This window comes from Littorina saxatilis, linkage group LG2 (genome assembly GCF_037325665.1).
Source record: "Littorina saxatilis isolate snail1 linkage group LG2, US_GU_Lsax_2.0, whole genome shotgun sequence".
NCBI classification, from domain to species: domain Eukaryota; kingdom Metazoa; phylum Mollusca; class Gastropoda; order Littorinimorpha; family Littorinidae; genus Littorina; species Littorina saxatilis.
Window position 1 is genome coordinate 48,057,337 of NC_090246.1, and position 25,566 is coordinate 48,082,902.

Genomic DNA, 25,566 nt, shown 5'->3' on the forward strand with positions numbered 1-25,566 from the left:
GTTTGGATTAAAAACACGCTCAGGAAGTTAAAACAAAGAGAGGTACAGAAAAGCATGCTATCCTTCTCAGCGCAAATGCTACCCCGCTCTTCTTGTCAATTTCACTGCCTATGCCGTGAGCGGTGGACTGACGATGCTACGAGTATACGGTCTTGCTGCGTTGCATTGCGTTCAGTTTCATTCTGTGAGTTCGACAGCTACTTGACTAAATGTTGTATTTTCGCCTTACGCGACTTGTTGTTTATGGGAACAGGCATGTATTACTTATTTCTTTATGCCGCCCGGAAAAATGTTGATAACAATCGAGGAACAAGTCGCGTAAGGCGAAAATACAATATTTAGTCAAGTAGCTGTCGAACTCACAGAATGAAACTGAACGCAATGCCATTTTTCAGCAAGACCGTATACTCGTAGCATCGTCAGTCCACCGCTCATGGCAAAGGCAGTGAAATTGACAAGAAGAGCGGGGTAGTAGTTGCGCTAAGAAGGATAGCACGCTTTTCTGTACCTCTCTTTGTTTTAACTTTCTGAGCGTGTTTTTAATCCAAACATATCATATCTATATGTTTTTGGAATCAGGAACCGACAAGAAATAAGATGAAAGTGTTTTTAAATTGATTTGGACAATTTAATTTTGATAATAATTTTTATATATTTAATTTTCAGAGCTTGTTTTTAATCCGAATCAGCAAATGATGGAGAATAAGATAAACGTAAATTTGGATCGTTTTATAAATTCTTATTTTTTTTTTACAATTTTCCGATTTTTAATGACCAAAGTCATTAATAAATTTTTAAGCCACCAAGCTGAAATGCAATACCGAACCCCGGGCTTCGTCGAAGATTACTTGACCAAAATTTGAACCAATTTGGTTGAAAAATGAGGGCGTGACAGTGCCGCCTCAACTTTCACGAAAAGCCGGATATGACGTCATCAAAGACATTTATCAAAAAAATGAAAAAAACGTTCGGGGATTTCATACCCAGGAACTCTCATGTCAAATTTCATAAAGATCGGTCCAGTAGTTTAGTCTGAATCGCTCTACACACACACACACACAGACACACACACACACACACACACACACACGCACATACACCACGACCCTCGTTTCGATTCCCCCTCGATGTTAAAATATTTAGTCAAAACTTGACTAAATATAACAAGTCGCGTAAGGCGAAAATACAATATTTAGTCAAGTAGCTGTCGAACTCACAGAATGAAACTGAACGCAACGCAACGCAGCAAGACCGTATACTCGTAGCATCGTCACTCCACCGCCCGTGGCAAAGGCAGTGCACGTGGAATTGACAAGAAGAGCGGGGTATTCGTTGCGCTGAGAAGGATAGCACGCTTTTCTGTACCTCTCTTTGTTTTAACTTTCTGAGCGTGTTTTTAATCCAAACATATCATATCTATATATTTTTGGAATCAGGAACCGACAAGGAATAAGATGAAAGTGTTTTTAAATTGATTTCGAAAAAAAAAAATTGATAATAATTTTTATATATTTAATTTTCAGAGCTTGTTTTTAAACCGAATATAACATATTTATATGTTTTTGGAATCAGCAAATGATGGAGAATAAGATAAACGTAAATTTGGATCGTTTTATAATTTTTTATTTTTTTTTACAATTTTCAGATTTTTAATGACCAAAGTCATTAATTAATTTTTAAGCCACCAAGCTGAAATGCAATACCGAACCCCGGGCTTCGTCGAAGAGTACTTGACGAAAATGTCAACCAATTTGGTTGAAAAATGAGGGCGTGACAGTGCCGCCTCAACTTTCACGAAAAGCCGGATGTGACGTCATCAAAGACATTTATCAAAAAAATGAAAAAAACGTTCGGGGATTTCATACCCAGGAACTCTCATGTCAAATTTCATAAAGATCGGTCCAGTAGTTTAGTCTGAATCGCTCTACACACACACACACACACACACAGACACACACACGCACACACACACGCACATACACCACGACCCTCGTTTCGATTCCCCCTCGATGTTAAAATATTTAGTCAAAACTTGACTAAGTATATAACAAGTCGCGTAAGGCGAAAATACAATATTTAGTCAAGTAGCTGTCGAACTCACAGAATGAAACTGAACGCAACGCAACGCAGCAAGACCGTATACTCGTAGCATCGTCACTCCACCGCCCGTGGCAAAGGCAGTGCACGTGGAATTGACAAGAAGAGCGGGGTATTCGTTGCGCTGAGAAGGATAGCACGCTTTTTTGTACCTCTCTTCGTTTTAACTTTCTGAGCGTGTTTTTAATCCAAACATATCATATCTATATATTTTTGGAATCAGGAACCGACAAGGAATAAGATGAAAGTGTTTTTAAATTGATTTCGAAAAAAAAAATTTGATAATAATTTTTATATATTTAATTTTCAGAGCTTGTTTTTAATCCGAATATAACATATTTATATGTTTTTGGAATCAGCAAATGATGGAGAATAAGATAAACGTAAATTTGGATCGTTTTATAAATTTTTATTTTTTTTTTACAATTTTCCGATTTTTAATGACCAAAGTCATTAATTAATTTTTAAGCCACCAAGCTGAAATGCAATACCGAACCCCGGGCTTCGTCGAAGAGTACTTGACGAAAATTTGAACCAATTTGGTTGAAAAATGAGGGCGTGACAGTGCCGCCTCAACTTTCACGAAAAGCCGGATATGACGTCATCAAAGACATTTATCAAAAAAATGAAAAAAACGTTCGGGGATTTCATACCCAGGAACTCTCATGTCAAATTTCATAAAGATCGGTCCAGTAGTTTAGTCTGAATCGCTCTACACACACACACACACACACACAGACACACACACGCACACACACACGCACATACACCACGACCCTCGTTTCGATTCCCCCTCGATGTTAAAATATTTAGTCAAAACTTGACTAAATATAACAAGTTGCGTAAGGCGAAAATACAATATTTATTAGTCAAGTAGCTGTCGAACTCACAGAATGAAACTGAACGCAACGCAACGCAGCAAGACCGTATACTCGTAGCATCGTCACTCCACCGCCCGTGGCAAAGGCAGTGCACGTGGAATTGACAAGAAGAGCGGGGTATTCGTTGCGCTGAGAAGGATAGCACGCTTTTCTGTACCTCTCTTCGTTTTAACTTTCTGAGCGTGTTTTTAATCCAAACATATCATATCTATATATTTTTGGAATCAGGAACCGACAAGGAATAAGATGAAAGTGTTTTTAAATTGATTTCGAAAAAAAATTTTGATAATAATTTTTATATATTTAATTTTCAGAGCTTGTTTTTAATCCGAATATAACATATTTATATGTTTTTGGAATCAGCAAATGATGGAAAATAAGATAAACGTAAATTTGGATCGTTTTATAAATTTTTATTTTTTTTTACAATTTTCCGATTTTTGAGTCACTTGAGAAAAAGTGACTCTATGTAATCGGTCAGTGTTAGTCTGTCCGGCCGGCCCTCCGGCCGTCCGGCCGGCCGTCCGTAGACACCACCTTAACGTTGGACTTTTCTCGGAAACTATCAAAGCGATCGGGCTCATATTTTGTTTAGTCGTGACCTCCAATGACCTCTACACTTTAACGATGGTTTCGTTGACCTTTGACCTTTTTCAAGGTCACAGGTCAGCGTCAAAGGAAAAATTAGACATTTTATATCTTTGACAAAGTTCATCGGATGTGATTGAAACTTTGTAGGATTATTCTTTACATCAAAGTATTTACATCTGTAGCCTTTTACGAACGTTATCAGAAAAACAAGGGAGATAACTAGCCTTTTCTGTTCGGCAACACACAACTTAACGTTGGGCTTTTCTCGGAAACTATAAAAGTGACCGGGCTCAAATTTTATGTGAACGTGACTCATTGTGTTGTGAATAGCAATTTCTTCCTGTCCATCTGATGCCTCATATAATATTCAGAACTGCGAAAGTGACTCGATCGAGCGTTTGCTCTTTTTGTTAATGACCAAAGTCATTAATTAATTTTTAAGCCACCAAGCTGAAATGCAATACCGAACCCCGGGCTTCGTCGAAGAGTACTTGACCAAAATTTCAACCAATTTGGTTGAAAAATGAGGGCGTGACAGTGCCGCCTCAACTTTCACGAAAAGCCGGATATGACGTCATCAAAGACATTTATCAAAAAAATGAAAAAAACGTTCGGGGATTTCATACCCAGGAACTCTCATGTCAAATTTCATAAAGATCGGTCCAGTAGTTTAGTCTGAATCGCTCTACACACACACACACACACACAGACACACACACGCACACACACACGCACATACACCACGACCCTCGTTTCGATTCCCCCTCGATGTTAAAATATTTAGTCAAAACTTGACTAAATATAACAAGTCGCGTAAGGCGAAAATACAATATTTAGTCAAGTAGCTGTCGAACTCACAGAATGAAACTGAACGCACCGCTCATGGCAAAGGCAGTGAAATTGACAAGAAGAGCGGGGTAGTAGTTGCGCTAAGAAGGATAGCACGCTTTTCTGTACCTCTCTTTGTTTTAACTTTCTGAGCGTCTTTTTAATCCAAACATATCATATCTATATGTTTTTGGAATCAGGAACCGACAAGGAATAAGATGAAAGTGTTTTTAAATTGATTTGGACAATTTAATTTTGATAAAAATGTTTATATATTTAATTTTCAGAGCTTGTTTTTAATCCGAATATAACATATTTATATGTTTTTGGAATCAGCAAATGATGGAGAATAAGTTAAACGTAAATTTGGATCGTTTTATAAATTTTTATTTTTTTTTACAATTTTTAGATTTTTAATGACCAAAGTCATTAATTAATTTTTAAGCCACCAAGCTGAAATGCAATACCGAAGTCCGGGCTTTGTCGAAGACTACTTGACCAAAATTTCAACCAATTTGGTTGAAAAATGAGGGCGTGACAGTGCCGCCTCAACTTTCACGAAAAGCCGGATATGACGTCATCAAAGACATTTATCAAAAAAATGAAAAAAACGTTCGGGGATTTCATACCCAGGAACTCTCATGTCAAATTTCATAAAGACCGGTCCAGTAGTTTAGTCTGAATCGCTCTACACACACACACACACACACACGCACAGACAGACAGACAGACACACATACACCACGACCCTCGTTTCGATTCCCCCTCGATGTTAAAATATTTAGTCAAAACTTGACTAAATATAACAAGTCGCGTAAGGCGAAAATACAATATTTAGTCAAGTTGCTGTCGAACTCACAGAATGAAACTGAACGCAATGCCATTTTTCAGCAAGACCGTAAACTCGTAGCATCGTCACTCCACCGCCCGTGGCAAAGGCAGTGCCCGTGGAATTGACAAGAAGAGCGGGGTATTCGTTGCGCTAAGAAGGATAGCACGCTTTTCTGTACCTCTCTTCGTTTTAACTTTCTGAGCGTGTTTTTAATCCAAACATATCATATCTATATATTTTTGGAATCAGGAACCGACAAGGAATAAGATGAAAGTGTTTTCGAATTGATTTCGAAAAAAAAATTTGATAATAATTTTTATATATTTAATTTTCAGAGCTTGTTTTTAATCCGAATATAACATATTTATATGTTTTTGGAATCAGCAAATGATGGAGAATAAGATAAACGTAAATTTGGATCGTTTTATAAATTTTTATTTTTTTTTTACAATTTTCAGATTTTTAATGACCAAAGTCATTAATTAATTTTTAAGCCACCAAGCTGAAATGCAATACCGAACCCCGGGCTTCGTCGAAGATTACTTGACCAAAATTTCAACCAATTTGGTTGAAAAATGAGGGCGTGACAGTGCCGCCTCAACTTTCACGAAAAGCCGGATATGACGTCATCAAAGACATAAATCAAAAAAATGAAAAAAACGTTCGGGGATTTCATACCCAGGAACTCTCATGTCAAATTTCATAAAGATCGGTCCAGTAGTTTAGTCTGAATCGCTCTACACACACACACACACACACGCACAGACAGACAGACAGACAGACAGACACACATACACCATACCCTCGTTTCGATTCCCCCTCGATGTTAAAATATTTAGTCAAAACTTGACTAAATATAACAAGTCGCGTAAGGCGAAAATACAATATTTAGTCAAGTAGCTGCCCTTTTTCAGCAAGACCGTATACTCGTAGCATCGTCAGTCCACCGCTCATGGCAAAGGCAGTGAAATTGACAAGAAGAGCGGGGTAGTAGTTGCGCTAAGAAGGATAGCACGCTTTTCTGTACCTCTCTTTGTTTTAACTTTCTGAGCGTGTTTTTAATCCAAACATATCATATCTATATGTTTTTGGAATCAGGAACCGACAAGGAATAAGATGAAAGTGTTTTTAAATTGATTTGGACAATTTAATTTTGATAATAATTTTTATATATTTAATTTTCAGAGCTTGTTTTTAATCCGAAAATAACATAATTATATGTTTTTGGAATCAGAAAATGATGGAGAATAAGATAAACGTAAATTTGGATCGTTTTATAAATTTTTATTTTTTTTTACAATTTTCCGATTTTTAATGACCAAAGTCATTAATTAATTTTTAAGCCACCAAGCTGAAATGCAATACCGAACCCCGGGCTTCGTCGAAGATTACTTGACCAAAATTTCAACCAATTTGGTTGAAAAATGAGGGCGTGACAGTGCCGCCTCAGCTTTCACGAAAAGCCGGATATGACGTCATCAAAGACATTTATCAAAAAAATGAAAAAAACGTTCGGGGATTTCATACCCAGGAACTCTCATGTCAAATTTCATAAAGATCGGTCCAGTAGTTTAGTCTGAATCGCTCTACACACACACACACACACACGCACAGACAGACAGACAGACAGACAGACACACATACACCACGACCCTCGTCTCGATTCCCCCTCGATGTTAAAATATTTAGTCAAAACTTGACTAAATATAACAAGTCGCGTAAGGCGAAAATACAATATTTAGTCAAGTAGCTGTCGAACTCACAGAATGAAACTGAACGCAATGCCATTTTTCAGCAAGACCGTATACTCGTAGCATCGTCAGTCCACCGCTCATGGCAAAGGCAGTGAAATTGACAAGAAGAGCGGGGTAGTAGTTGCGCTAAGAAGGATAGCACGCTTTTCTGTACCTCTCTTTGTTTTAACTTTCTGAGCGTGTTTTCAATCCAAACATATCATATCTAGATATGTTTTTGGAATCAGGAACCGACAAGGAATAAGATGAAAGTGTTTTTAAATTGATTTGGACAATTTAATTTTGATAATAATTTTTATATATTTAATTTTCAGAGCTTGTTTTAATCCGAATATAACATATTTATATGTTTTTGGAATCAGCAAATGATGGAGAATAAGATAAACGTAAATTTGGATCGTTTTATAAATTTTTATTTTTTTTTACAATTTTCAGATTTTTAATGACCAAAGTCATTAATTAATTTTTAAGCCACCAAGCTGAAATGCAATACCGAAGTCCGGGCTTCGTCGAAGATTACTTGACCAAAATTTCAACCAATTTGGTTGAAAAATGAGGGCGTGACAGTGCCGCCTCAACTTTCACGAAAAGCCGGATGTGACGTCATCAAAGACATTTATCAAACAAATGAAAAAAACGTTCGGGGATTTCATACGCAGGAACTCTCATGTCAAATTTCATAAAGATCGGTCCAGTAGTTTAGTCTGAATCGCTCTACACACACACACACACACACACACACACACACACACACACACACACACACACACACACACACACACACACGCACATACACCACGACCCTCGTTTCGATTCCCCCTCGATGTTAAAATATTTAGTCAAAACTTGATTAAATATAAAAAGGAGCAATCTGGTGCAATCTGAGCCATCAGTTTTTCTTTGTTTTCAAATGTATTTATTCTTTTTATATTTAGTCAAGTTTTGACTAAATATTTTAACATCGAGGGGGAATCGAAACGAGGGTCGTGGTGTATGTGCGTGTGTGTGTGCGTGTGTGCGTGTGTGTGTGTGTGTGTGTCTGTGTGTGTGTGTAGAGCGATTCAGACTAAACTACTGGACCGATCTTTATGAAATTTGACATGAGAGTTCCTGAGTATGAAATCCCCGAACGTTTTTTTCATTTTTTTGATAAATGTCTTTGATGACGTCATATCCGGCTTTTCGTGAAAGTTGAGGCGGCACTGTCACGCCCTCATTTTTCAACCAAATTGGTTGAAATTTTGGTCAAGTAATTTTCGACGAAGCTCGGAGTTCGGTATTGCATTTCAGCTTGGTGGCTTAAAAATTAATTAATGACTTTGGTCATTAAAAATCTGAAAATTGTAAAAAAAAAATAAAAATTTATAAAACGATCCAAATTTACGTTTATCTTATTCTCCATCATTTGCTGATTCCAAAAACATATAAATATGTTATATTCGGATTAAAAACAAGCTCTGAAAATTAAATATATAAAAATTATTATCAAAATTAAATTGTCCAAATCAATTTAAAAACACTTTCATCTTATTCCTTGTCGGTTAGAGAAAGGGGGAATGTACGTTCTGGCTCACCGATTCCGACAGACCCTAAATATTAACGCAAAATAGGCTTCTGGACTAAACTTTTACTAAAATGAAACATGCGACAAAATCAGAAAAATACTGCATAAATCCATACAAAAAAAAATACAGTAAAGTAAGGTTGTTTTGAACCAATGCCGGGTCTGTCGGAATCAGTAACCCAGAACGTACATTCCCCCTTTCTCTTATACAACATTCTTAAGCTCAATACGCTCTCTCATTTACAAACTTTACTTCATATGTTCTTTCACTGTTAGAATTATATCTGATACATGCAATGTGACTGTCTAAACGAATAGTTAACTCTTTACAAGTGATTCTATTTTTACTTTTTCTTCCCGTCCTATTTGAATCCCCTTTTTTAAAAACTGCTTTTTCAGATCTTCTATATCGATTGGCTTGTTATATTCAGCTCGTGTTTTTGTTTGAATACTTGCTTTCTTACTTTTGTAGTCATCAAAGTCTGTTTGTATCTGTTTGAATTCTTCGTCAGAAACTTTTGAATCTTCAAGTGCTTTACTGATAGACAGTTTTAGGCTAGACAATTTTGATGATGCAAGAGTGGAAATGGATTCGTGTTTTTCAAGCTTTTTCACAATTTTTTTCATTATAGCTGATGCTATAAATGATAAACCACCAACTGCTGCTGCGACACCACCTAGGATTAGAGAAACTGGAGTCCCTACTCCGGTAGCTAACAGAATTGTTCCCGTTACACCTGCAGCTGATGCAAGGATAGTAGAACCAGTGCTGGCATTAGAAAGGCTGTTGTAAGTTGTTGAGTACTTACGTCTAGCGCGAGAATATTTTTCTAATTCATCTTCTAGTTGTTTTTGTATATTACTAATGTGTGCCAGTCTGAATTGTTGACTTTCTGCTGCACTTTCATCAATATTAGGATAAAGCTTCACACTGCTAGTCATCTTTTTAATGCAAAATATAAAATATTTATCTTAATTCTCACTGGCCAGTGTTTCTGCTAAGCTTTGAAGCTGTTCATTGCTTAACACCTTATCTGTATAGTAGAAAGCAATCAAATCAAGATAAGTAAGATTAATACTTCTTATTTCTGTTAAATTATTTATATCTGCGTTAACAACAACATTTTGGTTTGACGTCTGTTTTTTTATTGTGTTAGAATCCTTTTGAACAGCAATAAATACTCTGACTTCTTCAACATTTAATGGTCTCCAGTTGAGATTTATTCCTCTCATTAGAACAGTGTTTGTGGTTTCTTCCCTTTTCCTGACAACTATATCAAATATCATAGTTGCATTCTGCCCTATTGGAAGCTTGGGTATAAAATCGACAATGGTGTCAGCGTCCTTTTCAACACTTTGTTTTCTGTGAATGAGATAGTTGTTCTTATGGAAAGGTTTAACTGCAACTTCTCCCCTGCTGTTAATCGCAGGAACAAGGCTAACAATTAGTGGTTTAGCATTGATTGACTTACGGAATGTGTCGTCTTTTCCAACAAGAGTGTATGGACTCACAAATTCAAACTTCATTTCCCAGTCAATCTTTTTCATAACAGGACTAAGTACCCATTTTTTATTCTGATGTTTCCACATGTAGTATATGTCATCGACAATTGGATCAGGTACATTAACATCACGGATTTGACCTAGTTTGAGGAATCTTGGTTTCTTTTCATCGTCGATTTCCTTTCTCTTGTAATAACCGGTGTCTGTAAACTCGAATGCATACACTGCACCAACTTCAGCATTGCTCTCAAAGTCGATAGCATCTGCTAAATCTTTCAACTCTATAGTTGAACATGCAACAGGATAAGCTATTGTAGGTCCACTCGACATTTTAATACTCAATATTTTATGGAACTATTTCCAATGTAATGTTAAACAAACAATCAACTGGTTGTCCACTTTGATTTTTCAGATCAATGTGTAGGAATTCATGACACCCTTCCTCCAAGTCCTTGAACTGAAGTGTCTTAAATGTTGGCACGTGCATTTTACAAAAAGAGGCATCACTCGGTGGAAGAATCCTAAGCAGATCAGAACGCTGATCATTAAACAGATTATAGGATGTGTTAAGCTCTCTCATGTGAACAAACAGTACACTGTTAACATCCATGTCAATGGGACGTGTTCCCTTGTATAAATTTGTAATTCCAAGCATATCAAGGAGTTTGGTTGGAAACTCAACGTTTACTTCTCTAGTTTTGGGCATAGTAAGAGTAGCAATGAGACTTGCATGATTTAAACTCGCTGTAATACCTACTGGAGCAAACAATTCTTTCTCTAAAGTGCAGAAGTCATAGTAACCATCTTCTACAGAATGTTTTTTACCATTAATTCTAACCCAGTTGTTAGCCTTTTTTTTACTGATATTATACCAAGTAACCTTGTACATAATTTCATGCAGTGCAACTTTCATTCCTCCATTTTGATTGTTGATAGGGGTTGCAAGTTTAACTGGCACACTAGTCTTCACATTTGTTAGTGTGATAAACATTTTTTATTCAACAACAAAAATGAGTCAGTATAAATTCAACAAAGACGTTAAATACAAAACTGGACCATATTACAATCCAAAGACTATTTCTTTCCATGAGTTGGACTTTGCTGTAACAGAAACAGAATCCATTCGCGTTAAAGTGCCTGACCCATTCCATTCTTACCTAAATCCCCCAATCAAAAATGATAGTGTTCCAAAGATGTGGAACTCTCACCCAATTCAGTTCTATCAGAATCAGTTAAACTTTGCAATATTCTGTGCAACCACAGGATGTGGAGTGTCCTATGCAGACCACATGAATAATTCAAACTTACTGACAAAGTGTGTGTACACATTTCACGTTTACTATCAGTGCAGGAGAATCTTGTCTGAACTTCAGGCACCAATGCCGCATGAAAAGAGCTGGAACCCATTCAACAATAGGATAAACATGAAAGTGTATGAGCGTCTCTGCAATGAATTCAATATAGATTTTAAGACCGACTTTAGGCAAAAGCAAGACAAAAACCATGGCATGGGAACACTATATTTATGGGGTGTCCACAGGAGGTATAATTTTGATTACTGGCCAGGTCATACATCTTTTTCTTCAAATGTGCAGGTACAGTTAGGATCAATAGAACAACAGCACCACAATGCATGGACTACTTTTATATTAGACACCGGCAAAGGTTTCACTGGATCAGGTGTTGAAAGGATCAATGAATCTATCCGAACATATGCGTGGTGCTTGCTAGGCTCGCAGGCACAGACACGATCAAACATAATGAGAACAAGCACAGGGTTTGGTGCACAGAAACAGTTGTTATCAAATTTAGAAGATGTCATAAACTCTGCAGTTGATCTGCCTTCCAGCATCAAAAGGTATCAAGACTCTCTCCGTTATGCAAGATCAAAAGTTGACTTTGCTGTTGGTAACTGCCTTTACATGTTACCTTCTGATCTCCAGCTGCAGATTGGAACAATAACAAATTATAACAATGAAATCATTATTGCTAGTGACACCCAGCCGCTTGGAAAGGGTGAAGAACTGAATTCAGAAATCAGAACGATGTTACAGCCATATCACAATGAACAGAAACAAAGCGTGACAAGTGAAGATCACGCTGCAGGTGAAGATCATTCTGTCACTAGGGATGATCAAGCTGTTAGTATTAGTGATGATCATGAATCGCAGAAGACTGCTCTAGTAATTGGTGGAGTGGGTGTAGGCTTACTTTTGCTTTATTCTCGTTAGCAGAACACCTGCAATTAAAACTATTAGAGTCCAGAGATGTTCAGCCATGAAACCAACAACTTTACCTGCAAAAGATAACAGCCAGCTAACAATTGAACCAATGATTCCTGGAAGTGCATCCAAAGCTTTTGCTGCTAGTTTCTTTAATAGTTCTGCAATGTGTTTGAGTTGTTTCTTTACCCATCCCGGATCAGATGGAGATGAAGGTGAAGGTGGAGGTGGAGGTGTGACAGTGCCACCTGTGAATGTTAACACTAATGTGCTTATTGCAAATCCTAACGCAGTTAGTATACTAGCTATTGTGATTCCCTGCTCTCTGAAAAGCGTTCTAATTCTTTCAGCAAGAGTTGTGTCTTCGTAAAGGATTCTTTGAATTGTATTTTTTATTCTGCTGACCTGTGTTCTCAGTTGTTCTCTATTGTTACTTAGAACTTCTAACCTTATGGCTTTCTCCTCCTGCAAATCTTTTAAACGCTTAGAAATTCTGTTTTTTACTTCTTGTTCTAGGTTCAAATCATCAGCATCAGCAAGTTTTTGTTTCTCTTTGTTTATATCTTCATCCAGCTGACCTAGTTTTGACAGATTATTTGCTATTTCACCTCTGATGGTTTGTAGTGATTGATTAAGGGCTTCTATTTCTCTCATAGGTAATAGTTCATGTGGAGTCTTCAGTGAAGTTTCCTCAGAAAAAGAAGTCTCTATCTCTTGTATAAGTTGATCAGCCTCTTCTGCAAGTTTATTAAGATCTTGCAATGGAACAGATTCTATTTGAGTAGCAGTTGGTAGTCCTAGTTCTGCTTGTTGAAGTAAGGAAACAACATGGGAAGCTGATGACCGTGTGCTAGGCACAATATCTAATTGCCTAAGTCGATTAGCAGTAAGTTTTTGTTTTAGTGAAACTTTTGATAGAAACTTAGCAGGATTAGATTTATATGTAAGTTGGACTTTTTCTCCTTTATCGCTAGTTGTATATAAATGATTTGCTTCCATTTTGAACTGGTTTGGATCTAAAACATCAGGTTCTTCTCCTAAACTTTTGTAGAAATCTCTAACTTTACCTTCCAGAAGTTCATGTCGTGCCACCTCATAATGCAGTGAATGATGGTAGGGAACCAAAGGGATTGCTTCGCTCATGTCGTCCGCTGGCTCAAATAAATCTTCAAATCCACCTTCTGCCATTTGTAACTTATTTTTTATTTTGAAAATAAAAAAAGATGGCACAATCGTTCGGTTCTGTTCTTGATCCTTACAGAAGGCTGAAAGAACCTCTCGGGGTAAAAGGAATAAGGCAAACAGTTATAGTTACAAATAATCCTTCTACTATTGATCAGAATGAAATACTTACTGTTAGGTTTCCTAATCTAGGTAAGAACGATGTTATTGTACCAGGCACTGTAAGACTATCATTCAAATTAGAATTAGAATCTGGCTCAGATGAAAATAGGACTTTGGCTTATAATGTAGGAAGAGCAATTGTGAGGAAGATTACTGTCAAACTGGAAGGGAGGGAAGTGATGTCATTGAATAATGCAGATGTTTTTTTAGTTTATGCAGATCATTGGTTGACTGACAATGAAAAGAAAAACAGAGTGTTTCAAGGGATTCAGTCAGACAATGGGATAAAAGTTAGAATAGGAGCAGGAGATAAAGCTGACAACAAAAAAGATAACGCTGTCAATGTTGCTTTTGGAAACAAATTTTGTATTCCACTTGACTTTGAACTCATAAATTCACATCCTCCCTTCTATCAAGGAGCATTGCGTGACAGGCTGTCATACGACCTGACTTTCAATAGTTATGATCGTGTTATGCTTTCAGAAGACCCGGAAGCAAAGTATAAGGTGTCTGGAATTTCTTTAGAGTTTGATGTTGTAAACCATCCTGAACTGGCTAGACTTATAGAAAATCAGTACAGTTCTAAGCTGCCTATCTATTATGAAAGAGTGTTGAATCACAGTACACTTTCAAAAAGCCAGGCTGATCCAATCTGGAACATTAACTTGAATACACCAGCTAGGTCAATGAAGGGAATACTTATGTTGTTTGAGGAACCAAAAGATCCATATGAAAGGCAAATAGAAAAGTTTTACAATCCACTAATCAATAGAGTATATTGCACAATTGAAGGGCAGCCAAACCAAATATTTGCATCTGGCATGCTGCCATACCAACACTATGATGAAGCAAGAAAGTACTTTACTGGAGGAAGATTGAAAGACCCAACATCTGATCTTGTGGCTAAAGATCTACATTTACACGGTGTTGGCGTAGAAGATTTCTTAACAAATAAATATGCGTTATGGCTGGATCTCAGAACAACTGACGACAACAAACTGCATGGAAGTGGAAGGCGAATTGAAAACGGATCAGAAGGAATCACAATACAAATTGAAAAGGAAGTAGGGAGTAGTAGTAAATCAGTTAAGATCTACGTGTTTGTTGTGTCAGATGCGCAGTTAAACATCTCTGAAAGCAGATTACAGGATATTGTTTATTGAACGTGTTAAAATGAAGTATCTAGATTTTCTTCCAAAAGATCCACACTGTTCTTTGATTTGTGGGGCAACAGGTTGCGGCAAAACAAGATATGTTTTGGATTTATTACAGACTGTTTACATAAATCACTTTGAACACATAGTCATATTCTGTCCAACCATAAAGCATAACAGAACATACAAGGAGAGAAAATTCATATGGTCTGATCAAAATATATTTATTGTAAATCCTTCTGATCGTCTAAATGTTTGCTTGGAGCATTATTTCGATCTTTTTCAGAACACGCCAACACTGTTTATTATTGATGACTGTGCAGCAGAACGTGACATTGTTAGAAAGAAAAGTGCACTAGCAAAGCTTGCATTCAGTGGACGACATGCATTAATATCAGTTTGGATATTAACACAAAAATACAATGCAGTTCTGAAAGACTTTAGAGAGCAACTCAAAACAATAACATTGTTCTATTCAAAGGACCGTGACAGTTTTGAAGAGTGTCTTCGAGAAAATGATGTCATTGAAAACAAACAGGAGAGAGAAAGAATAAAGAATAATCTGAAATCTTCTAAGCACTCGAAACTGGTTTTAAAAACTGATCAACCAGTTCAGTATGTATGTTTGTAGAAATCCTTGCTAAGTTCTTGTCAAGTTCTTACTCAAGTTCTTGTCAAGTTCTTACTCAAGTTCTTGTTAAGTTCTTACTCAAGTTCTTACCCAAGTTCTTGTCAAGTTCTTGTCAAGTTCTTGTCAAGTTCTTGTTAAGTTCCTACCTAAGTTCTTACTCAAGTTCCTACCTAAGTTCTTGTTAAGTTCCTACCTAAGTTCTTACTCAAGTTTAATTACTAGATTTTAATTTTATTCTGCATCAAAATAAAATGAACTGTGATGAATTGCTGATGCAGACTGCTACAGATATTGAAATCTGTGACAGTAGGACTATACCTGATAAAAAAGAAAGATTGTATTCACTTGCTGTTTGTGGAAAAACAAAACACTACCTTGGGCAGCAGTTAACTGTGGAAGAAGTACAACATCTTTCCTCAGAAGATATAGAAAAGTATCATGGACGGTATGAATCAGTGCTTGGTTCTAAGATGGTTAGAAGTATTGGACAGACTGTTATAGGTTTGTACACAAAGATTTTTGGACATTTTACACCTCTCGACTCGGAGGAAGACTTAACACATGATCTAACTCATGACCCTGTTGTTTCCAAGTCCCTCGAATCTCTTGCCTGTGGCCTGTATTATCGATTTGGTGCTTTATTAGTACCATTTGTTGCTGGATTAATTACTTTCAAACACATTAATTTTCAGAATAAAAAAGATGACGGATCAGTTGAAGCAGACAGTGGAGCAGACGAAAATACCAGAAGTGAACACAGTGACAAAGAAACCTGGTAGAGTAGAAGCAGGAAAAAAACTAGCCGAATGGAACAGACAAAAAAAGTTAAATCAAAAGGCAAAGCAGAACATTATGTCTGAAGTTGAGCAGACACCAAACATTCCTGAAGTGACTAAGGTCACACAAACTGATCAAGAATTAAAATCTTCATTTCTATCATACAGAAAAGTAGCTGTAGCAGCTGTTGTTGGAGGAGGTGGATACTTGCTTTACAAACTTTGGCAAGGCAAATATAAAGTGTCAGAAACACCAAAATCAGAAACACCAAAACCAACAAACAAAGCAGTACAAACAATAAAAAAGCCCACAGTAGTACCTGCAGTGGATTCATTTCATATGGAATAATTTTAATATTTTAATTTTGATAACATAAAAATGAGTTCTGAAAAGACAATAGTTAATCTAGTTTATCACGCTGCAGTGATTGGAGGCTTGAGTGTAGGTTACACAATGCTGGGTAAAAGTCTCCTCAGAATGAAACCAGCCGACTTGGGAAAGTTAGACTTCGAAGACGGTGCTAAACTAATTGGTGTTGTGACAGCTTCCTTTGCAACAAAAGACTTCCTGGTGAAGCAAGGAATTATTCCAGAAAATATAAACATGTAAGACAATAAAATGGCTAGCTTGGTTATGATGGTGGGAGGTGCGATTGTAAATGCGCTTGCATTTTCTGGCAGCAACTATTTGTTTTCTAAACTGCAAAATGGTGAAGAGAGGGAAAGGCACAACAAAGCCATGGAACAACTGGCGAAAGCACAGGATGAATACGAGAAGAAACGAATTGCGCAGTTAGACTTTATGAATGATAAACTCAGGCAGCAAGGACATGCAAACAAAACCTTTGCCAATGTTGATGCAGCCATTCAAGAATACTATCTTGTAACTGGAAAGAAAATGAAGACAAGTGCTCCTCCAAAACTGGGTGACTTTTATCAGCCTTCAGAAGAGCAGAAGGTGGGCGAGATTGTTTTCATTGTTATTGGTATGGCTGTTGTTTACTTTATTGCGCGTGCTGTCAAATCTTAATATTCTGTCATTTAAAAAACCATGAGTGATGCTTTGTTATCTAAAATATATTATTCCCCAAAAGGATACTGGAAAGGAAGAACTGCTATTGACAAGCTCAGTGACGCAGCAGGTGTTTCTCAAGATACAGCAAAGAAATGGTTGTCAAAGCAGGCAGTTTGGCAGATCTATTTACCTGCACCAAGAAAAATTACACGACCACACTTTGTTAACATTAAACCGAATGACACTCATCAAATAGACCTGCTGTATTTACCGCACGACACAGTCAGAAGGAAGAAATATAAGTATGCACTGACTGTAGTTGATGTTGCAACAAGATACAAAGATGCTGAACCGTTGACAGAGAAAAGTGCTATAGCTACAGCTGTTGCCCTGCAAGAAATTTACAGACGTGGACCACTAAAGTATCCCAGAATGATTCAGTGTGATGATGGTAAGGAGTTTAAAGGAGCTGTCAACCAGCTTCTGTTAAAACATCATGTTACAGTGAAGAGAGGTATTCCAGGAAACCACAGGTCACAGGCTATTGTTGAGAGCTTTAACAAACAGTTGGCAGAAAAACTGTTTTCATATCAGTACCATCAGGAATTTTTGGACACAGAAAGTAAATTGCGTAACACTGAATGGGTCAAAAGATTACCATCAGTACTTAGAGCAATGAATCTGGAGGTATTTAAAGCTACAGGGTTAAGACCAGTTGATGCAATCAAACAGAAAACAATACCTGTTGCTCCAAAGTCAACAACACCAGTGGCATTACTACCTTTCAATCAGAAAGTCAGATATTTATATGCACCCGGTGAAGCTGAGGGTGACAGCAGGAAGCGTGCAACGGATCCAATCTGGAGTATTGACATTCATGAAATCAAGAGAGTAGTAGAGACAAATCCACCTATATATTACTTGAGAGAACCAGCACCGCAAAGAGCCTTTGTAAAAGAGGAATTACAATTAGTTCCACGTGGTACAAATGTTAAATGATTTTTTATTTCAGATTTTATAGTGTTAACAAAAATGGAAGCTCTGAGAAAGAATTGCAACTTCATTTTTTTAATTTATATTTTTATTTTGAGTTATAAAATCAAACTCACAGCGATGGAAGACTCTGTATTAGAATCTTTATCGACAGTATTTGACACCGTTGAATTACAAGTAACGGATCCTCAAAATGTGCAGTCCAGTGTGCAAGACGCCATTGAACAAATTCCAAACAATTTGTTGATTGAACCTCCAGTAAAAGTGCAGATAGTCAGTTTAATAAAATACAAAACAGTCAGTGATGAGGTGCTAGAAGTTCATGTTTCAACCAGACAACTAGCACTTAATTCTATGGCAGAATTGAATGGAAACTGGGCAGATGAAATGATGAAACGGTTTGAGCAAGCTGCAGAGGATGCAAAGATGAAAGGATCCGGATGGTCAGAAGGTGAAATTATAAAAATAGAATTGAAGCTAAGTAAATTTGCCCCCATCAGAGGTAGAAGTTACATACCTTTACCTCCTGCTCTTGTCAAAAAACGTGCTGTGCTGAACATAAAGAATGATGATGACAAATGTTTTATGTGGTGTGTTCTGGCAAGACTGTACAGTGTAAAGAAAAATGCAGAAAGAGTGTCTAACTATCATGCATACAGAAATAAACTAAACTTTACTGGTATTGAATTTCCTGTCAGCATTACAAGCATTGACAAATTTGAACAGCAAAACAAACCCATCACCGTAAATGTTTACACGTGGGATGAAGAAGATGAACTGAAACCAGTCAGAATATCAAAGAACTCACCAACGATTGGTGATTGTGATACTAACCATGTTGACATGTTACTAATGACTGATGGTGTAAAATATCATTACACTTTGATTCGTACAATGAGTAGACTGATGGCGAGCACAAGCAATCACAATAGTAAACAAGACTTTTGTAGGCGATGTCTCTTGCGTATTCCATCAATTCATGCAGCACTTATACACAAGCAACATTGTAAGAGCGTTGATGATGCGGTTGTGAAGTTAACAACACCACCGCCAGACAGCAAAGTGTATTTTAAGAATGTATGCAAACTACAGAAAAGTCCTTATGTTGTTTATGCTGACTTTGAATCTATCATTGTGCCATATGAAGGACCTTTACCAAAAGACCTACCTAAAACAGTAACTCTAAGTAATCATCAAGTCTGTTCATATGCATTTATTGTTGTTAGTTCAGATGGTAAACATTCTAAACCGCAATTGTACAGAGGACCTAATGCAGCAAAGAACTTCTTACAGCAAATGAACCAAGTGCGAAATGACTGCTCCAAACAACTGAATCTTTCAGACATTGTTATGAAACCTGAAGACCAAGAACAGTTTAACTCTACCACACAGTGTTGGATATGCGAACAAAGTCTAACACCAAACACAGACAATCCAATAGTAAGAGATCATGATCATGTAAGTGGGCAGTTCCGAGGAGCAGCACACAGCAAATGTAATCTACAATTAAAGTTTGATCCTAAGACTTGGAAGCTTCCAATCTTCTTCCATAACTTGCGCGGTTATGATTCACATCTGATCATGCAGGCAGTAACTGATGAATACAAAGCAAGATGCATTGCGCAGTCTTCAGAAAAGTACATGGCCTTTACTCTGAATAGTTTATACTTCTACGATTCTGCTCAACATCTGATGGGAACACTTGAGTCTTTATCTTCATCACTAACTGCTTTCCCAATCACATGTAAGTACTTTGACAGTGACTTAGTTAGAAAGGGAGTCTATCCATATGAATACATGGATTCGTGGGAGAGGTTTGATGAAGATGAGTTACCACCAAAGGATGCTTACTTCTCACGGCTGAAGGGTAAAGGTATAAGTGACGAAGACTATGAACACGCTAAGACTGCATGGAATAAATTAGGATGTAATACAATGGGTGATTATCATGATCAATATTTGTTGGCTGATGTTTGTTTACTTGCAGATATATTTGAGAATTACAGAAGAACATGTATGAAGCACTACAATCTAGATCCTTCACATTACATATCTGCACCAGGCATGAGCTGGGATGCATTTCTTAGATTTACAGGAGTAAAGATTGACTTGCTATCAGATCTACCTACACTTCAGATGATTGAAAATGGACTACGTGGAGGAATCAGTATGGCTTCACACAATTACTGCAAAGCCAACAACAAATACTTGGACGACTTTGATCCTATGAAACCTTCTAATTACATCATGTATCTAGATGCAAACAATTTGTATGGTTGGGCAATGTGTCAGACGCTTCCACTTCGGAACTTTAAGATCTATTCAGGGCCATTTTCACAATGTGTTGTGCTGACAATATTAAAAGCAGGCCCAGACAGTCGAAAGGGATGGATACTAGAAGTTGACTTAGACTATCCACTATCACTTCATGATCTACATAATGATTATCCTTTAGCGGCTGAGAGGTTAAAAGTAAACCCAAGAGAACCCCCAAAGCTGGTGCCCAATCTGTTTCACAAAAAGAAGTATGTGTGTCACTACAGACTGTTACAGTTTTACATTAGACATGGATTAATTTTGAAGGCTGTTCATCGTATAATTTTATTTGATCAAGAACAGTTTATGAAACCTTACATCATGAAAAACACAGAACTGAGAACCAAAGCCGCTGATGCATCAGAGAAAGACTTTTTTAAACTGATGAACAACAGTTGCTTTGGTAAGACAATGGAAAACCCACACAAGAGAAAGGATGTTAGACTTGTTACAAGAGAAAATGAGGCCATCAAGCTGACATCCAAACCACAGTATCAAGACTTTAAATACTTTCATGAACAGCTGTATGGTATCTTAATGAAAAAACTTGTAGTCAAGCTTGACAAACCAGTATTCATAGGCTTTACTGTGCTAGAGTTGTCAAAACTGTTGATGCTTGAGTTTTTGTATGATTATCTGAAACCAAGATATCCCAAATCGAGAGTACTTTACACAGACACAGATTCATTCTTACTTGACATTCCAGCGGATGACATTTACAAAGATCTAGAAGCTGAAAGTCCTGCAGTAAAAGGAAAAGATTCTTTTTATGACACTTGCGACTACCCTAAAGAATCACCATTGCACTCAAATGTTAACAAGAAGGTTATTGGAAAGATGAAAGATGAAATGAATGGGAAGATAATTAAGGAGTATGTTGGATTGCGTGCAAAGATGTACAGTGTTGCAAGTGAGAAAGGGGTGGTTAAAAAAGCAAAGGGTGTAAGCAAACAGGTTGTAAAGTCGAGCATATCGCATGATAACTACAAGGAAGCACTGTTTCAGAAGCGAGTGTTTCACCATGACAACCCTAAGATCAGTTCCACGCTTCATCAGATCAACACAACTATTGTAAACAAGAAATCTTTAGATGCTAATGACACAAAGCGCGTTTATTCATCACCAGAATATTCTTATGCAATTGGGCACTGGAGAACAAACGCGGCTTCAAATAGTCTGAGTGTGTAATAAGAATTTTTGTCAATCGGGAAAACCCGCTATGACAGCTTTGTTTTGACTGCAGCGGGGGAGAGGACGTTGCTTGCGTTTGGGAAGTGTTTGTGAAAGGGGAGTTAGTAGGCTTTGTTGAGTTTCAAAGCAGCCACCAAGTACACTTATCAAAAGCTTGAATAAAATAAACAAGTCAATTGAATAAGTTAACACTCGGCGGCCGCCCGAAGGCAGCCTAAAAAGTTTATTGTAGGGCGTTGAAGCAGGGTGAAGCAAAACCAATAACACAGCTGAAGCAGGGTGTTGAAGCAGGATGATTAAGAAGACAGCCAAAGCAGGGCAGGCGCAGCAAACCGTACATGCATGATCGTTACTATATTTAGAATCACGTCATTACTATTTTTGAAACCGTACATGCATGATCGTTACTATATTTAGAATCACGTCATTACTATTTTTGAAACCGTACATGCATGATCGTTACTATATTTAGAATCACGTCATTACTATTTTTGAAACCGTACATGCATGATCGTTACTATATTTAGAATCACGTCATTACTATTTTTGAAACCGTACATGCATGATCGTTACTATATTTAAACACTTGTCTAACAGTGCAGGTGCAGTGTGATACTTCTGTTGTTGCGCACAAACAAGCACTGTAAGTCTAAGACTGGGACTGTTGGAGCTCTGATGTGACAGGAATATGCGGCGTTTCTGACCAGTACTCTCTGTACTCTTCGATCTGGAGCATCTCTTCGATTTGTTTAAGTTTGCCCATGATAAAACTGATTGGCAAACCAACAGTGGTAAATCGCGGAAATGCATAAAGCGATCTAGCAACGGCGCGTAGTCTACGCGCATGAACATCGGAATAGCCAGTTTTTGCTTTCAACCAGTCAGCCCACGTTTCTTTCATTCTCCCTTCTTTTCTTTGCTTCTCCTGCCATTGTTTGCACATAATCAAAAACTGTCCAAACTGAATGTAAATTAAGATTTGTTGTGCGTCCTGTCTTTTGAGATTTCTCATCCCTTTTTGCAGTCTTTCCACAATATCTTTTTCATTTTCTGCTTGAGCAAAATAAGCATTTGTGAAAGCTTCTGTGGATATAGCATGGCTAACATCTGCTTGGTTTGAAACGAGATAGTGATGTAAATCACTTGGCGTTGTTGGTTCTACTCTCTTTTTCTTTCCGTCTTTTTCTTTGAACAAATCTTCTATCTTCCTTTTTGGTTTTTTGGGCAGTCTCATTAATCCTTCTGTTTTAGCCTTAACTGCTATTAAGGCCATCTGCTCAAAATATTTTCTATTCTCTTCTAGTACATGCTGTTCTTCTTCTGTCCAAAATTCTGATGGTGTTGGCGCTGGTAGTGGGACATTACAAGCTTGTTCCATGTCAGGTAGAATTAAAGTTGTTGACCGCCTAGAATAATCTAACAATTCTTGATGAACATTTTGCGATTCAAGAAGCTCTTTCTCTAATTCTGCGACATTCACCTTGTTAAATTAAGCACTTTTTTCACTGAAACACAAACACGTCTTCACAGAACAGCACCTCAATACGAAATGGCGAGACAGGTCTGCCTGGTTGCTAACAACACAAACTAGATCGGGTTGTTATCAACACACAGTGGTGGGCGGAAGTGACGTAACTGTTGCTATCACATGATTTAATCTTGTCTTGCCATTGGAGGAATATAGAAGACAGGCTTGCTGTTTGTTTTTACCAGATCAATACGGTAGTTATGGCTTGCCGACGAAGGGCAGATTGGATCGAAACACACGCTGGCTGTTTGGAGTGGCTCAACTAGTTAATATTTCAATGGAAACTAAATTTAGCGTTGTATCAGAGAAAGGGAGAATGTACGTTCTGGGTTACTGATTCCGACAGACCCGGCATTGGTTCAAAACAACCTTACTTTACTATATTTTTTTTTGTATGGATTTATGCAGTATTTTTCTGATTTTGTCGCATGTTTCATTTTAGTAAAAGTTTAGTCCAGAAGCCTATTTTGCGTTAATATTTAGGGTCTGTCGGAATCGGTGAGCCAGAACGTACATTCTCCCTTTCTCTCGGTTCCTGATTCCAAAAACATATAGATATGATATGTTTGGATTAAAAACACGCTCAGAAAGTTAAAACAAAGAGAGGTACAGAAAAGCGTGCTATCCTTCTTAGCGCAACGAATACCCCGCTCTTCTTGTCAATTTCACTGCCTTTGCCATGAGCGGTGGACTGACGATGCTACGAGTACGGTCTTGCTGAAAAATTGCATTGCGTTCAGTTTCATTCTGTGAGTTCGACAGCTACTTGACTAAATATTGTATTTTCGCCTTACGCGACTTGTTCTTCTTCTTCTTCTTCTTCTTCAGCTTTAGAGTATGGGCTGAGAGTCCTCTAAATATCATTAGTGGTGAAGAGTGTCCAGATAGGTGTGCTGGGTCTTCCGCCAGCCGTTGCGAAGGACCTGTGACAGCTGGTTGGCCGTGTCGCTGTATGACGTCACTTCCGCCAGGTTGTGGAACTCGTACGGGTCGCTGCTGTGCTGGTAAAGCTCGCGCGCCATCACTTGAGAAAAGTCGCCTCACCATTTCTGCGTGTCAAAGTGGACCCACTCCGTGTAGCGGTGTGTCTTGGTGCGGACCGTGTAGCCCATGATGGGATGTTGGCCGCTGTGTCTTTCGTACTGGCTGAAAGCTGCTTGCTTCCACTGCATGTGGGGGTCCTTGGAGATATTTCTGACCTGAAAAGTTACGCAAACACTAAAACGTAACGCTTGGAAGTTAAGAATTATACCCTTTGAATACCCGACGATGCCACAAGATGGTGACCATCAAATTCTGACGTAGTCATATCTGCACAAACAGCAACGAGTAGGGGCTTGAACTGAAACCATTCATGAACATTCGCTCGCATGCTCACAACTTTAAAACTTAGCCTTGGATTTAAAGGTGGTCGTCTACATTTTTGCTTTTTTTTCAATAATCTTATGGTTAGATTTCGCTAAAAAGTTATGTCAGATGATAAATGAACCATGGGGAAACAAGTTATAGAAAAAAAATATATGTAAAAAAAGATTTTATTTTTGGGTAGCGTGACTCACGCTGCCAATATTTTGTTTTCTGTTTGCTGAGAACATGTGCTTTGCCTAAAAATACTGACCAATCAAATTCATGTCACGTCACTATGCTTATAGCCACGCCCAAACAAGTGCAGCAACAGTTTGACACTGGAGCGCTGTCCACGCTTTTTTTTAAACGCACGAAATGCACGGGATTTGAGAGGAGTTTTGCGCTTGGCATTTTCCAAATAAGGATATCCTACTATGAGTACTACGCTGGAATACTACAATGAATTTTCAAACGACTACACTGGCTTCGTCTTTCCTGATCGAAAGGGGGTGTATTGTTGATAATTGTAGATAATAGACTCTGCAATTTAATGGTCAAATGGCGATTTCGGTATAAAAATTTAGACAAGGACCTTTAAAGGAGCCATGTATACTCGCCTGTTTGACCAGGGGCACAAGGCTTGTTCCCTCAAGGCAGGTGGGAACATGAACAGAGTTTTCAGGACACGTTTGAGGCACTGTCAACCCGGACAGTTCCGTCAGAGTCGGGTACAAATCAATGGCTTCCACCAGTTCGTCGGTCACGTGGGAAGGACCTGGTACTCGCGAGTGATTGTTATTGGTAAAGCCAGGAGTCAGCGCGTCGATGAAGTCAAAATGGTGGTTGTTTGCAGTCACGCCGGGGACGTGAAGCATCATGGGAATTCTCAGCGCCATCTCGAAGTTGGTGTGCTTGCACCACTCGGCGTTGTCACCTAGATGCCAGCCTGAAACATCGAGAGACAAAGTTGGATCTAGACGCTTCCCCCGAATACGGCGT

General features: G+C 37.9%; 2 protein-coding genes across 2 annotated transcripts in view; one reads left to right on the forward strand and one right to left on the reverse strand.

Moving 5' to 3' along the window:
* The window catches only part of LOC138953252 (WD repeat-containing protein 87-like), an 80,237-nt gene extending 56,009 nt beyond the window's left edge, over positions 1 to 24,228 (forward strand). The window contains exon 17 of the mRNA XM_070325055.1: positions 24,130 to 24,228. Within this exon, the coding sequence (XP_070181156.1) occupies positions 24,130 to 24,228 (99 nt within the window). The remainder of the gene's footprint in view (positions 1 to 24,129) is intronic.
* A 32-nt stretch (positions 24,229 to 24,260) lies between these two features.
* Positions 24,261 to 25,463, reverse strand: LOC138953260 (iduronate 2-sulfatase-like). The gene is made up of 2 exons (XM_070325062.1): positions 25,185 to 25,463; positions 24,261 to 24,419 (listed from the first exon to the last, which is right to left on the reverse strand). The coding sequence occupies exons 1-2, from the start codon at positions 25,461 to 25,463 to the stop codon at positions 24,261 to 24,263; spliced, it is 438 nt and encodes a 145-aa protein (XP_070181163.1).
* Positions 25,464 to 25,566: the final 103 nt, after the last annotated feature.

What these genes read in the sequence shown, in the direction of transcription:
- LOC138953260 (XM_070325062.1), bottom strand. Translation starts at nt 25,463, where the DNA reads ATGGCGCTGAGAATTCCCATGATGCTTCACGTCCCCGGCGTGACTGCA. An exon ending in TTGTGCCCCTGGTCAAACAG is followed by an intron (nt 24,420 to 25,184) that starts GCGAGTATACAT and finishes GTAACTTTTCAG; the next exon opens with GTCAGAAATATCTCCAAGGA.